General features: G+C 39.1%; 1 protein-coding gene across 2 annotated transcripts; it reads right to left on the reverse strand.

Moving 5' to 3' along the window:
• Positions 1-7,700: 7,700 nt before the first annotated feature.
• LOC129776538 (triokinase/FMN cyclase-like) lies at positions 7,701-9,702 on the reverse strand. 2 transcript variants are annotated; one of them, XM_055782243.1, is made up of 2 exons: positions 8,482-9,702; positions 8,259-8,423 (listed from the first exon to the last, which is right to left on the reverse strand). In XM_055782243.1, the coding sequence occupies exons 1-2, from the start codon at positions 9,538-9,540 to the stop codon at positions 8,397-8,399; spliced, it is 1,086 nt and encodes a 361-aa protein (XP_055638218.1). In that variant the 5' UTR covers positions 9,541-9,702; the 3' UTR covers positions 8,259-8,396. The 2 variants fall into 2 exon arrangements, with proteins under 2 accessions (XP_055638217.1, XP_055638218.1); XM_055782242.1 differs by having other exon boundaries at positions 7,701-9,702.
• Between the last annotated feature and the right edge of the window lie 4,592 nt (positions 9,703-14,294).

Consider the following 14,294-nt stretch of genomic DNA (forward strand, 5'->3'; position numbering starts at 1 on the left):
ACCATCTCTGGAATTGATGGCTAGAGCAATCGCGTCCGCATATTTTTTCCAGTCAATGTGTCTTGTGAGGTCATATGCCATGTTTATAGATTCAGAAGAATTCGACTCAATGGTGATGGAAATTTTGATTGGCAAGTGATCACTACCGTTGGGGTTCTGGATTACATTCCACTTGCAATCTAACGATAGTGAATTCGAGCAAAGCGAGAGGTCAAGAGCACTTGGGTTAGCAGGAGGTTTAGGTACACGTGTTGTTTCCCCAGTGTTCAAAACGGTCATATTGAAGCTGTTACAAAGGTCATATATCAACGATGAACGATTGTCGTCGTACTGTTCCCCCCAGGCAGTTCCGTGAGAGTTGAAGTCTCCCAAGATCAATCGTGGCTCAGGAAGGAGTGAGCACATGTCATCAAGTTGTTTGCGGCTAACCGCAGCTCTCGGAGGCCAATACAAGCTGACAATACAGAGGTCTTTGCCTCTGATGTTTGCATGACAAGCAACAGCTTCGATCCCTCCAATAGGTGGAAGGTCAATTCTAAAAAATGAGTGGCACTTATTGATCCCCAAAAGCACCCCTCCGTATCTATCATCACGGTCCAAGCGTATAATATTAAAATCGTGGAAAGAGATATCATCTCGCGAAGAATGCCAAGTTTCGGACAGAGCAAAAACATCACAATTGAAGTTATGAATTAAAAATTTGAATGTATCCAATTTAGGGATAAGACTACGACAATTCCACTGTAAAACAGTGATATCTCCGACCTCTCTATTTGAATTAGACATCAAGAGAGATAATCATTGCAAGGAGGGGCCATGTTTGCATCAATTGTTGCAAAATTGTCTTTAATACTGGAAGCATTGAGATGACAAGGGTTCTGATGGAGTCGGAAACATTAAAACACGTGAAGATTTGATCCAAAAGGTCAGACAACTTTATAAATCCCGATTGGGAAGTTGAGCTTGACGGCGAAACAGGGACAGTTGGGGTTTTTGATGTCCCCTCGAGTGCTGGGTCGTTCAAAGATGAAATATTCCCACGGAAGCCAGGAGGAACCTGGTTTTGTTTGTCCGCTGCACTCGATTTTTTAGGCAAACTAACAGAGGATATAACCGTGGGGACTTGTTCTTGAACTTTGGGAGTGGTCACATTTTTGCGCCGGGGATTCCCTTTGAAAATAAACGGTGTGCCCCCGCTAGCTGCGTCCGCTTCCATTTCATCAACTGGCAACGTGGAAAAGGTATTGTGTGTTGTGATTGGTTGTTCTTGTTGTTGGGTCAGTGGCGAAGCGCCCTTCAAAATTTCCGCAAATGTGCGCTTCGAGCGTTCCTTTAAAGAGCGCTTCTGTTTCTCCCAGCGACTCTTGTAATTTTCACAAACTGAGAGCTCGTGTGGGGATCCCCCGCAATATGGACATTTATGCTCAGTCGCACTGCAGGATTTCCCCTCATGTTGCTCTCCGCAAGTGGCACAGCGCTCCTTGTTGGCACAATAATCCGAAGTGTGACCAACTGACTTGCATTTGTTGCAAGTCATGGGCTTTGGCACGAAGAGTCGCACAGGTAGTCTCAATTTGTCCACCATAACGTAGTCAGGGAGGGCGGCACCAGCAAAGGTGACTCGAAACGAGTCGGACGGTGTAAATTTAGTTTGGTCCCCATCATGGGAAAGTTTCCCGAGTTGGCGACAGTCCAAGATTTTCACTTCCATTGAGGGGAGCTTCTTGAACTTGCCTTTTCCTTCTGCTTTTATTTGTTCGCTCGTCAGACCCGTTTCAGTTATCACCCCCTCAATTTCTACGTTATGGGAGGGTATAAATGTTCGATATTCGAGAGTGAAATGTTGATCAGCAACAATCTCGTTTGCGTGTTTCCGTTCATTCACGACAACTCGCAATTTGTTCGGTCTAACCCTGCGAATTTCAGATACAGAAGTGTATCTGGCCAGATCTTTCATGATCTGAATCACGTTAAGGTTTTTTCCTTTCGGTTTTGGCCGGAGGAAAACAACCCAAGGGCCAGTTCCAGGTGCATCTTCTGGATAAACTCTGACACGTGGAGCGGAGACAACAGAGGGGGAAGACGAGGACGAGGATTGGGTTGGATCGGAAGCATCAGAAGGGGGAAGCGAAATCGATGATGGGAGAGGGGGAGTGGAAGTAACAGTGGGTTGAGAAGGGAGGCTTGCAATTTTCTTAGAGGGGGGCTTGGTAGGATGAGCGGATTCGTCCCCAGAAGAATTATCTTCCTTATGAGGGACTCGTTTATGTTTTTTCCCAGATCTTGTATGAGATTCATTATCGGAGATCTCCATCTCTGGAGATCCTCCACTATTCTCCATTTTACAAAAATTTCTGTCCTATTTCTAAATTATTATTGATTTTAACAATAATCTTAACAAAAAAAGCAAAAAAAAATTATGATAATAATATTAAACAATGAACAAATGAATTGAATAATAATATTAATAATAAATATGTGTACCTTAATATATAATGCGCTCTACTGCCCTAATCAGGGAGAGACAGAGGCTACGCGCTACGGAGACAACACAATAGCGTAAGAATAGCTTACGCAGCCACGTGATGATGAATCCCGTTTGCGACAGTCACGCGATGGCGATCCCGTTATGCCGAATCAGTTCAACAGCCGCAATCCGGCTCGCTGCAAGAGCGCTGCTTCCTTTATTCCTTCGTTCCACTTCACAAAAGGTCAGGTCGAAAGCGGACAGCAATGACCTTCACTCGAACACGATTCACTCGTACCAATAGCACAATAGCAAAAGTGGCAACGCACAATACCGACACTGAACTTTACTCGTCAAGAGTTGGATAGCGAATGTCATTTATGAGAATTTATTATCACTATATTTCATCAGATATTTGTCTTCCATCGTTTACTCCAGACCGTGCTCACTTCACCATCAGCAATTCCTCAATTGAATACGATCTGTCGATGAAACAAGCAATACTTGGGATTTCAGATCAGCTTCGACCAACTTTCATTCCCCGTATTTTTAACCGAAAGTACCAAAAAGTCAATTGCATGAAAAGATACTTCACTGATGGGTCTCGCCTCAATGGATCCACTGGCTTCGGTGTTTTCAATGAAAATTCAAGCGCCTTCCGTAAACTGCAGGAACCTTGTTCCGTTTATGTTGCTGAGCTGGCAGCAATCGACTTCGCATTGGGGATGATCTCCAACAAGCCTGCAGACCATTACTTCATTTTCTCGGATAGTCTCAGTTCGCTTGAGGCTCTCCAGTCGATGAAAACTAGTAGGCACCCATCTTATTTCCTCACAAAAGTGAGACAGCAGATGAGTGCACTGATCGAAAGATCTTATAAGTTAACCTTTGTTTGGGTCCCCTCTCATTGCTCAATTCCTGGCAATGAGAAGGCGGACACTCTCGCAAAGGTGGGTGCCCAGGAAGGCGAATTGTTTGATAGACAGATTTCATACGATGAATTTTTCCAATTACTGCGTCAGAGTTCTCCTTGAGTTGGCAAACCGATTGGGACACTGGAAGTCTTGGGCGGTGGTTAAATTCAATAATTCCAAAGGTTTCTTCGAGAGCGTGGTTCAAAGGTTTGGACTTAAGTCGTGACTTCATTCGTGTAATGAGTAGACTTATGTCCAACCACTACTCGCTAGATGTGCATCTCCAAAGAATAAATCTTGTTCAAAGCAACGTCTGTCGGTGTGGAAACGGTTACGATGACATCGATCACGCAGTTTGGCAATGTACGGATAATTACGCAGCCAGAGAGTACCTTTTGAATGCCCTTGAGGTCCAAGGAAGACAACCCTATGTTCCTGTTAGAGACGTGTTGGGAACTCGCGACATCTGCTATATGCAGTTGATCTATATGTTTGTGAAACGGTCTAGTATAAGTATTTAATGCTTTTGTGTTTTTCTTTTTCGTTATTAGTTTGTTTGTCTTGTCCCCCCATCTCAACGTCGCCCACCCTCGACAGCTAGTCGAGCACCAGATGCTATCCCTGGTCATTATGCACAATGCTACAGTGCGTGCGGCAACCCTCGGTTGAGACAACGATACCTCATATCCATATCCCCAACCTGACCCGTCCCACAAAAATGTTGCCCTTTTAACCTCGAGTAAACCGCGAGTATTCGGTCGAATCCTACTAAACATAGAAATTAGTTTAATTTCCTTATACCCCATCCTTTTCCTGAGAAAAATATGTCACCCTTTTAATCTCGAGTCCACCGCGAGTAATCGGTTTCCCACATTACTAACCATAGATTTAAGAAAATTGTTCATATATATAGTTTTAAAAATATATTTAAGATTTCGGCTCCTTTAAACTTATGTAACTGAGCCTGTAAAAATAAACGAATTTATAAAAAAAAAATAGAAATTAGTTGAAACTTTGTATAAACAAACCTTGAATTAGCGGCTCCGCAAAGCTTATGCGATTGAGCCTTACAAATAAATGAACTGGATAAAAAAAAAGAAAAGGGTTCCTCAAGATCTAGGTAGTGCGGACTGAATCAAAACGGCTGTCAAAAAAGATCCAATTGAAATGTCAAAAGAGATCCAACGATCAGGAGTGTTATTTTTCTTATGATAATCAACACTATAAAAGAGGTATTGTTGTCAAGGGCAAAAATAAGTAAAATTATAAAATGAACGAACTACATATTTCCGTCAATTGTTTAATTAACCATTGCATCTCTGAAAGAGCATCTCAGCCTTTCACTGAGCAACGTATTTTTAATGTCCCCTCTCTTTGTCATAACGTTTTTCCGAACGTAATAAAAACAAACAAAGTCAGAGTCACGTAAATGTTTACTCCTGCGATTTGGAAATATTCGATAAAAAGTGGAAGGAAGAGCTGCCAGATGATTTTAAAAAAAAAGTCTGTAAAAACATGTGAATGTCTGTTAAAAATGTGGAAAAGTCTGTAAAAGTGTGCAGATCTATAGAAATGTCTTTTAACGTTAATTTTCACATATTCATTAATACTTTGTACATCACGATGCACGTAAGATTGTATTCTGTATATATATATACAGCCATTCCATGCCAAACTAATATAGTGGTTCTCAGATCTTCGTCAAAAGTGGTAATTTTGTTCTTTATCGCAAAACATTAAACTCGTATTTTTTTAATTTGTCATTAGGGTGCCCATTTCCATTTTAGGGTGATCCCAAAAATCATTTTTTTCCACTTTTTCCCAAATGACTTTTATCAAAAATTTATAACTTTCGAACCACTCAACCGATTTAGATGATCGACATATCAAATTTAAGCCAATGAGCTTTAATTGAGAAATATTTAACTTGCATATAATATGGATCCTATTTTTAATATGGATTGAAAGCTGAGAATTTTTTACATAAAATATCTTGATATCAGAGATGCTATTTTTTTCGTTTTTGAAATATGATTTTTCAAAACTAATCGATGGTTCGAAAAACAATGTTTCCCCATTTTTTCCACTACAAAAAGTCATAACTTTCAAACTATTGGACCAATTCATATCATCGACATATCAAATTGAAGCTTACGAGTTATTTTTCTTTGAAAAAATATTACTTTTGCGCAAAAAATTGAATTTTGTTTTTGTAATTATTGATTTAGTTAGTTTTTCATAGTTTTCTCGGTTAAAGATAGGAGCGCTATATTTTTTTATATTTTTTATGGAAAGCTGAGGATTATTTACCTAACATATCTCGATATCAGAGATGCTATAATTATCGTTTTTAAGTTAGAATTATGTAAATTTAACATGTTTCAAGTCTTCGATCAATATTCATATGTGACTAAACTAGACCTATGCTACTAGAATCCAATCTTCCCGCAAGTGTGAATTTTGCTTATTGGCTTCAATTTAATATATCGATCATCTAAATCGGTTCAGTAGTTCAAATGTTATGATTTTTTGCAGAAAGTTATTTTTGGACAAATGGGGAAAAATGATTTTTTTTAAAATCATATCTAAAAAACGAAAAAATAGCAACCCTGATATCGAGATATGTTGTGTAAAAAATCCTCAGCTTTCAAGAAAAAATATAAAAAAATATAGCGCCCTCTAGTCGAAAGTCATAAAAAAATAAAAAACGATTACAATCAATAATTACTAAAATATAATTATTTTTTTCGCAAGTTAAATATTTTTTAATAAAAGGCTAGGTCAATTAAAAAAAGTCGATCATCTAAATCGATTCAGTGATTCAAAAGTTATTAATTTTCATTTGTCATTTTTGGGAAAAAGTGGAAAAAAATTATTTTTCGGACCACTTAATAACTTGGAGCCGATCTGGCGTGGAGGTAACATCCATACTTCTCACGCTCAAGATCACGAGTTCAATTCTCACTCCCGACATTCTTCCAAAATGGAAGGTAAAAGTGACGAACCAGCCAGAAGCGTTGAAAGTCAGTATAATACAGAAAAAAAAAAAAAAAAAAAAAAACTTAATAACTTATGTCCTGTAATGTGTTTAAATATTTCAACGATCTACACATACATACATACACATACATACGCGTTGTTAATTTTTATAAAAAACAGTATTTCACCGTTGATATATTGGACATCCACCAAGGCTTGCGGTCTTGTCGTTGATGAAATTTATAAGAAAATGCAGTGTATACTTTCCATCCGCCATGCAAGGCTATACAAGTTTTAGATCACCACACGGCCATGAACCATGTCTGTCGTAACAATATCGAACAGTAACCCATATTTCGTCATAAGCAGACCCGAAAGCAAATGTAAGTTGTTAAAAATAGAATGAAAATTTTTATTCGATGTTGTTTAAATACTTAGAAGACATAGTCCTGACCCTAACTTAACTATTTTTCAATAAATCTCCTTGCATTTCAGCAAAACAATCTTATCTAGAACAGAAAATATTTATCAGAGACAATTTTCGTTCAAGATTTTTCCTTACCTGTAGAGAATGCAATTTTTCATTAATTGTGAATAACCGTATCCTCTCTTTCGTCTGCAATGATGTCAAGGCAAAAGTTCATACACACCAGATGGGCCAACCAGAAGGACTGCTGGGCCGCAGGTTGAGTATCGCTGGTCTAACGTCATGTGTATTGATATATACTAAATATAATAACTTTTCTGTATTAAAACTATGGAAAAATGTCATATGGTGAGTCCAATATTTTTGATGTGATGAATAGATGTGAAGAATGTTTTACAGATATATCTGTAAATTTACAAACATATTTGGAAATCTGGCATCTCCGGTGGTCTGAGAATTTATTGCAAGAAATCGCTTGAAAACATGCATGAATTTGCTTGAGAATGAAGTGGATTGAGTCCGCACCACTTAGCTCAAGATAATAACCCAAATCTTAATGATTCCATTCGTGATCAACATTCGATTTCCTTTTTTCACTTTCATAAGCGGCCTATTCACTTGCGCAGATCATAAAATCAATTTTTTGCTCCTGTCAATAAGCTCCTACTGACACCTTAAAACAAACAAAACTAAACATGAGAATGGGAATTAGCTGACACAGTCACTATGTAGAGCGATAAAATATATATCAAAGATAGAAAAAAAATGACCGGTGACTTCATTTTTTCCAAATACCGCACAAAAAAAAATCGCATAAAAAACCGCACAAAAAACTGATTTTACTGTATAGATGAGAAATGAAAATGTTAAGATCTGTCATCGCAATACTGTTATTTTAATGTTGTAAATGAAATTGAACAGGTAGCTCAGTTGGTCACGCGTCGCCTCTGAGATGAATAGATGTATTTAATATTGTACATAAAAATCCAAATAATAAACATAGAGTTCTATTCCTATTCTGTAATTGTTTGTTTGCACGCTTCGAATAAGGCCCTGGCCCAAATCGACACTGCATGTGCTCCCGGATCAGGATATTGATAGGATTTTGACGTTTGTGAACTGGCAGAGTATGCTGCACGACCTGATTTAGGTATCATGAGCTGAGTTACACGTGCAGCTTCCTCACATCCCTTAGTAAAATTTTCTATGCAATCCAACACAGACATTTCCTGGCTGACGGACAGCTTAAGACGATTTTCACCTTCTCTCAGGGCGTCAAGCATTGTGCGGTCTCCGAGTTGAGTGAGAGCATATCTGACAATGGTATCATTTCCGTAATTCAACGCCTGATTCCAGTGATGAATATTCACATCTTGATTATTCTTCTCATCGTTTATGAAAGCCTTGGAAGCTCCCTGGAAGAAAAGACTATACAATGCGCCTGATGAACCACCCATTTCTTGTTGCAGAATAACACTGATTTGTTGCATCAGCCGCCGAGGATGTCTCAGGTCTAGTTTACCATCTTCCCACTGTTTCATAATCGAACCTGCCCCTTTTGCTATGGTAGTTCCAGTGTCACCATCACCTAATTCCTTATCTATGGCATTCAACATGTCTTTGCATGAAATAAGAGCTTCACAAACAAAAGTTATAATAGTGGATATAAGATTGGCGCCAAATTTTTCACTTACAACAAATGTTTCTTCCGATACTGTTGAATTCTGCAATTCAGGTGGGCCAATGATGATTGATTCGGATATAGGCAATTTAACGCTCAAAGACTTCCCAAAAAGTGTGCACGGAACTGTCACATCGAAGTCCAAGTATTCAATTAACTTAGTAGAGTATCCAAGGTTAAGAAGGGTAACAGAGATACCTTGCTGGCCCAAAGAGGACAAGTATGTCCCACAGTAGATTCTAGTGACATTGAAATGTTGTTCAATTTTGCAAGAAAACGCCTTTATAAAAACTCCCATCAGAAATTCGGACGTTCCACCTAAATTGTTCACCAGTAAAGCTACTTCTGCTGCCTTCGGTATGTTGCTAATGAGCTTGTTGATTAAAATGTCAATAACATCTTCAAATCCTCTAGTCGCATCCATTGTGTAAACACCAGGTTCACCATGAATACCTTTGCCAATTTCGATATTTTCCAACATATCATCATTTTGGTGAAACGTAAAGCCAATTGTAGCAATATTGTTTTTCAGCAATCCCTCGCCGAAGCTATACACATCGTTAATGCTGCATCCCATTTCTGCCATAGCACCTAATATTTTATGTACCATCACAACACCTGCCAATCCTCGTTTTCCAACCGATTTCTTTACATTACGGTCATCGATAGAACAGTCTTCTCCTACCAACAACATTCGTACTTTGTTGAACCCTAGCGAAGATTGTGCTCTCTCCAGCGCTATCCCAAAGTTCAATCGATCACCGGTATAATTCTTCACGATGAAGATAACACTTCCATCCTGATGAGCGACCACTTTCAAGCAGTCCAGTATAGCGGTAACAGATGGAGAGCTGAAGATGTTTCCACAAATCGCTCCCGTCAACATTCCTTTCCCGACGAACCCTGCATGAGCCGGTTCATGGCCACTTCCGCCTCCGGAGATTAGTTTCACTTTTTGATCGGTTGGATTGTTATCCAATCGAACAATACAATTTCGATCTTCAAGCAATTGCAGTCCACCGTGTGTTCGGATTAATCCTTTTAATGAAGATGTGACATCCGATAGGGACATTTTTCCGTATGAGCAATTCCCTGCGAGATATATTACATTCGTTCAGCGCCAGGGTAATCGAGTTCGTTGATGACCTCTAGCCTACGTTTTGCTAACTGATATTGTCGATATTGATTGCGGAAATCTGAAACACTGGAACAGAGCAAAACAGCATCACTGATAAACACGGTGTTTACAAACATCATGTGACCAATGCACGGCTTACAGAGACAAGGCTAGTTTTGACGTAGGACTACGTCTTTCATTTCTATACCGGGGTGTAAAATCAAAGTTTCGAAAACGAAAGCGTTACGCCGGAGACCAAGATTTTGAGCATTAATAGCTCCTAAACAACTGAACGAAATGGTATGATGAACACTTCATTCGAAAGATAAAATGTCTACGCGTTATATACTTGTTACTTTTTGATCCAAAAACTTGTTTCAATAGTCTTAAAATTGATTTCAAAACAGGCTATTGAATACACCAATCGGTATATAAGCGAGCGCCACTCGGAAATCCACTCAGTTCTAATTGAACAGCGATTGGAGCATGTTGTCGCTGTTGTGGTGAAGCTCTTAGTTTATCATGAAAGCGCGAATGAACGGTGTCACCAAGAGCCTGTTTGTGCACCTTATGCCAGAAGGGAATCCATCAGGAGGAGAGTGACGCCGCAAATGGTTCCCCGGGAAGAGATCGGAGCAGCCGCCACACACACACATACACGCGCGGAACTCTTCGTTTGGATGCCATTCAGCAAAATAATCTGCCAGTTCCCCTGGGTACTGAAAAATACATTCATGCGAAAGAGTTCATTTTAATGTTTTTGACGTAGGACTACGTCTTTCATTTCTATACCGGTGTGTAAAATCAAAGTTTCGAAAACGAAAGCGTTACGTCGAAGACCGAGATTTTGAGTGTTAATAGCTCCTAAACAACTGAACGAAATGGTATGATAAACACTTCATTCGAAAGATAAAATGTCTACGCGTTCTATACTTGTTACTTTCTGATCCAAAAACTTGTTTCAATAGTCTTAAATTTGCTTTCAAAATAGGCTATTGAAATCACCAATCGGTATATAAGCGAGCGCCGCTCGGAAATCCACTCAGTTCTAATTGAACAGCGATTGGAGCATGTTGTCGCTGTTGTGGTGAAGCTCTTCATTTAACATGAAAGCGCGGATGAACGGTGTCACCAAGAGCCTGTTTGTGCACCTTAGGCCAGAAGGGAATCCATCAGGAGGAGAGTGATGCTACAAACGGTTCCCCGGGAAGATCTCGAAGCAGCCGCTACACACACACACATACACGCACGGAATTCTTTCCGTTTGGATCGAGAAAGATCCGGAAAATAATCTGCCATTTCCTCTAGGAATTTAAAAATACATTCATGTGAAAGAGTTTATTTGAATGTTTTCTATCCATGTAACACTGTGACCAAATATGTTTCAATCAAGTGCTATTAACAGATGGTTATCGAGTTAGCATTAACCACTGGTGGGCTTCCAGTATCGAGGAAAATGTGGAAATATCTAATCGTTACTGAAAATAATCTGCCAGTTCCTCTGGGAATTTAAAATTACATTCATATGAAAGAGTTTATTTTGATGTTTTCTATCCATGTAACACTGTGACCAAATACATTAGGTTTTGTGATTTTTCAATCAATCGCAATCAACAGGATAGCTTCTGAAGATTATTCTTCCCCATCAGTAGGATATTTCCGTATCCAATATTGGATGCATAAACGGAAACGTAACGCTCTCGTTTTCGAAGTTCTCCAAATATTTATTCATTCAGAATGAATTCAGATTCAACTTCATACAAATGATCTCTAAATCAACGATAGTCCTACGTCACCCTTGCGGTTATACCATAGATATAACCCACTTCCTGTTTTTTAGCGAGTAAACATTTTTTTTGATGACGTCATCCAAATTGTCAGTGTAATGGCCAGTTGTATTTTGTTTTCCGACTTACGCGTAAATGTTCCTGAAATGAAAAATCGAAAATGGCTCAATGAGCTGTGAGCGAGTGTATAAATTATGAAAATGACATTATCGGGCCAAAAAAAGAGATTCTTTCGCTTTCCGAAAAACCGAGAATTATGTTCTTTGTGAATAAATGTTTTATCAAAATATTCATGGTGTTAAATATAATCAACTATATTATCATTGTTTTCAATGAAAATTCGAGCGCCTTCCGCAAACTGCAGGAACCTTGTTCCGTTTATGTTGCTGAGCTGGCAGCAATCGCCTTCGCATTGGGGATGATCTCCAACAAGCCTGCGGACCATTACTTTATTTTCTCGGATAGTCTCAGTTCGCTTGAGGCTCTCCAGTCGATGAAAACTAGTAGGCACCCATCTTATTTCCTCATAAAAGTGAGGCAGCAGATGAGTGCACTGATCGAAAGATCTTATAAGATAACCTTTGTATGGGTCCCCTCTCATTGCTCAATTCCTGGCAATGAGAAAGCGGACACTCTCGCAAAGGTGGGTGCCCAGGATGGCAAATTGTTTGATAGACAGATTTCATACGATGAATTTTTCCAATTACTACGTCAGAGTTCTCTCTTGAGTTGGCAAACCGATTGGGACACTGGAAGTCTTGGGCGGTGGCTATATTCAATTATTCCAAATGTTTCTTCGAGAGCGTGGTTCAAAGGTTTGGACGTAAGTCGTGACTTCATTCGTGTAATAAGTAGACTTATGTCCAACCACTACTCGCTAGATGTGCATCTCCACAGAATAAATCTTGTTCAAAGCAATGTCTGTCGGTGTGGAAACGGTTACGATGACATTGATCACGCAGTTTGGCAATGTACGGATAATTACGCAGCCAGAGAGTACCTTTTGAATGCCCTTGAGGCCCAAGGAAGACAACCCTATGTTCCTGTTAGAGACGTGTTGGGAACTCGCGACATCTGCTATATGCAGTTGATCTATATGTTTGTGAAACGGTCTAGTATAAAAATTTAATGCTGTTGTGTTTTTCTTTTTCGTTATTAGTTTGTTTGTCTTGTACCCTCATCTCACCGTCGCCCACCCTCGACAGCTAGTCGAACACCAGATGATATCCCTGGTCATTATGCACAATGCTACAGTGCGTGTGGAAACCCTCTGTTGAGACAACGGTACTCCTTATCCTAATCCCTAACCTGTCCTGTCCCACAGAAATGGTTGCCCTTTTAACCTCGAGTAAACCGCGAGTATTCGGTCGAATCCTACTAAACATAGCAATTAGTTGAAACTTTGTATAAACAAAACTTGAATTAGCGGCTCCGCAAAGCTTATGCGATTGAGCCTTACAAATAAATGAATTGGAAAAAAATTTGTTGTTGTGATAGTTTAGACGCTAAATAAAAACCTCTTTCATTGAAATATGTAGTGAAAATTGGTCAAATTTCTGATTGTCAGTTTGACATACGGTACAATGTACAACCAAAGTATGTCTGTCATGGTACGATGGTACCTGTACAACGCTGTACACGTACAACGCTAGTACAGCTGTAAGTCTGTCCATGATATTACAGCGCAAGTATAAGCCGTGAGATCAATGATTCTGTCATTGCTATCTACAGTAGCTCAAACTCGAATTCGTACACCACCATGTAGATTTCTTTCCCCTACAAAAAATCGTGGACAACGCATTAGGCCGAGGACATAGTGAATGCGATGCGATGTGGGCGTGGGCGCGGGATCGTTTGCGGGAAAGCTATTTTGTTTACGACTGTGGAAATCAAATGCAAACCGCCCGGACCTGACATAGTAAACGCGATGCGAACGCGATTTCAGTGCGACGAAACTGTGTGTTTCGTCGACGACGATTTTCATAATTTGCTGTTTCGAACTCATCGAACGAAAATAAAGATTGAGTTGTTAAATTATTATTTTCGTTTTGTTCGATGAATTAAATAACTTTATTCTAATTTACATATGCATTATGTAAATTAGAATAAAGTTATTTAATAATTTAGTTATTTAAAAAAATTATTTAATAGGGCCTGATTCTCGAATACACTTTACGGTGGAAACGAAATGAAATGTATTTGCGATGACAACGGTACTGTGTCGACATCTGGTTATGAAATTAGTTTCCCATTAAAACTGATATTATAATGATATTATAATATCAAATTATCTTCAGATAAGATTTTTGTATGACATTATCATACCACATGACGAGAACAAAGTTTTCCATTCACATTGAACAACAGTTTGATACGAAGAAGTTAATTTTCATTAATGATTTTCATTTGAAAAGTGCTCATTCTGCCTGAAAACTCATTATTATCTTCGACAGTTCACTAACTCGTAAAACGTAGTTCAGTGGCGTGCCGTTGATTTCGTTTCCACCGTGAAGTGATAACAATACCTCTTTTATGTTGATTATCATAAGAAAAATAACACTCCTGATCATTTGATCTTTTTTGACAGCCGTTTTGATCCAGTTCGCATTACCTAGGTGGGAACTACCTTGGAAAGTCCGGAAGTGATTTGTTTTTGAGTTTTAGGCGGCGGGGACACTGGGTGCAGAAAAGTGGTCGTACGAATTGTATGCAGTGAAAGTAAACAAACACATTGAGTTGTATTGGTGTGGCTACATTGCTTCGTTCGAATTCGTCAGCTTCAATCGAACTTTTTTTTTGTTTCTCTTCGTACAATCAAATTTTCGTGCGTAGTCCGACATTTTCTTAGTTCGAAACCAAAATCGAGATGTTTCACCGATCGTTTACATTTTGCGTTAGATCGTCAATTGTTGCGTATTTTTC

Source organism: Toxorhynchites rutilus, chromosome 3 (genome assembly GCF_029784135.1).
Source record: "Toxorhynchites rutilus septentrionalis strain SRP chromosome 3, ASM2978413v1, whole genome shotgun sequence".
NCBI classification, from domain to species: domain Eukaryota; kingdom Metazoa; phylum Arthropoda; class Insecta; order Diptera; family Culicidae; genus Toxorhynchites; species Toxorhynchites rutilus.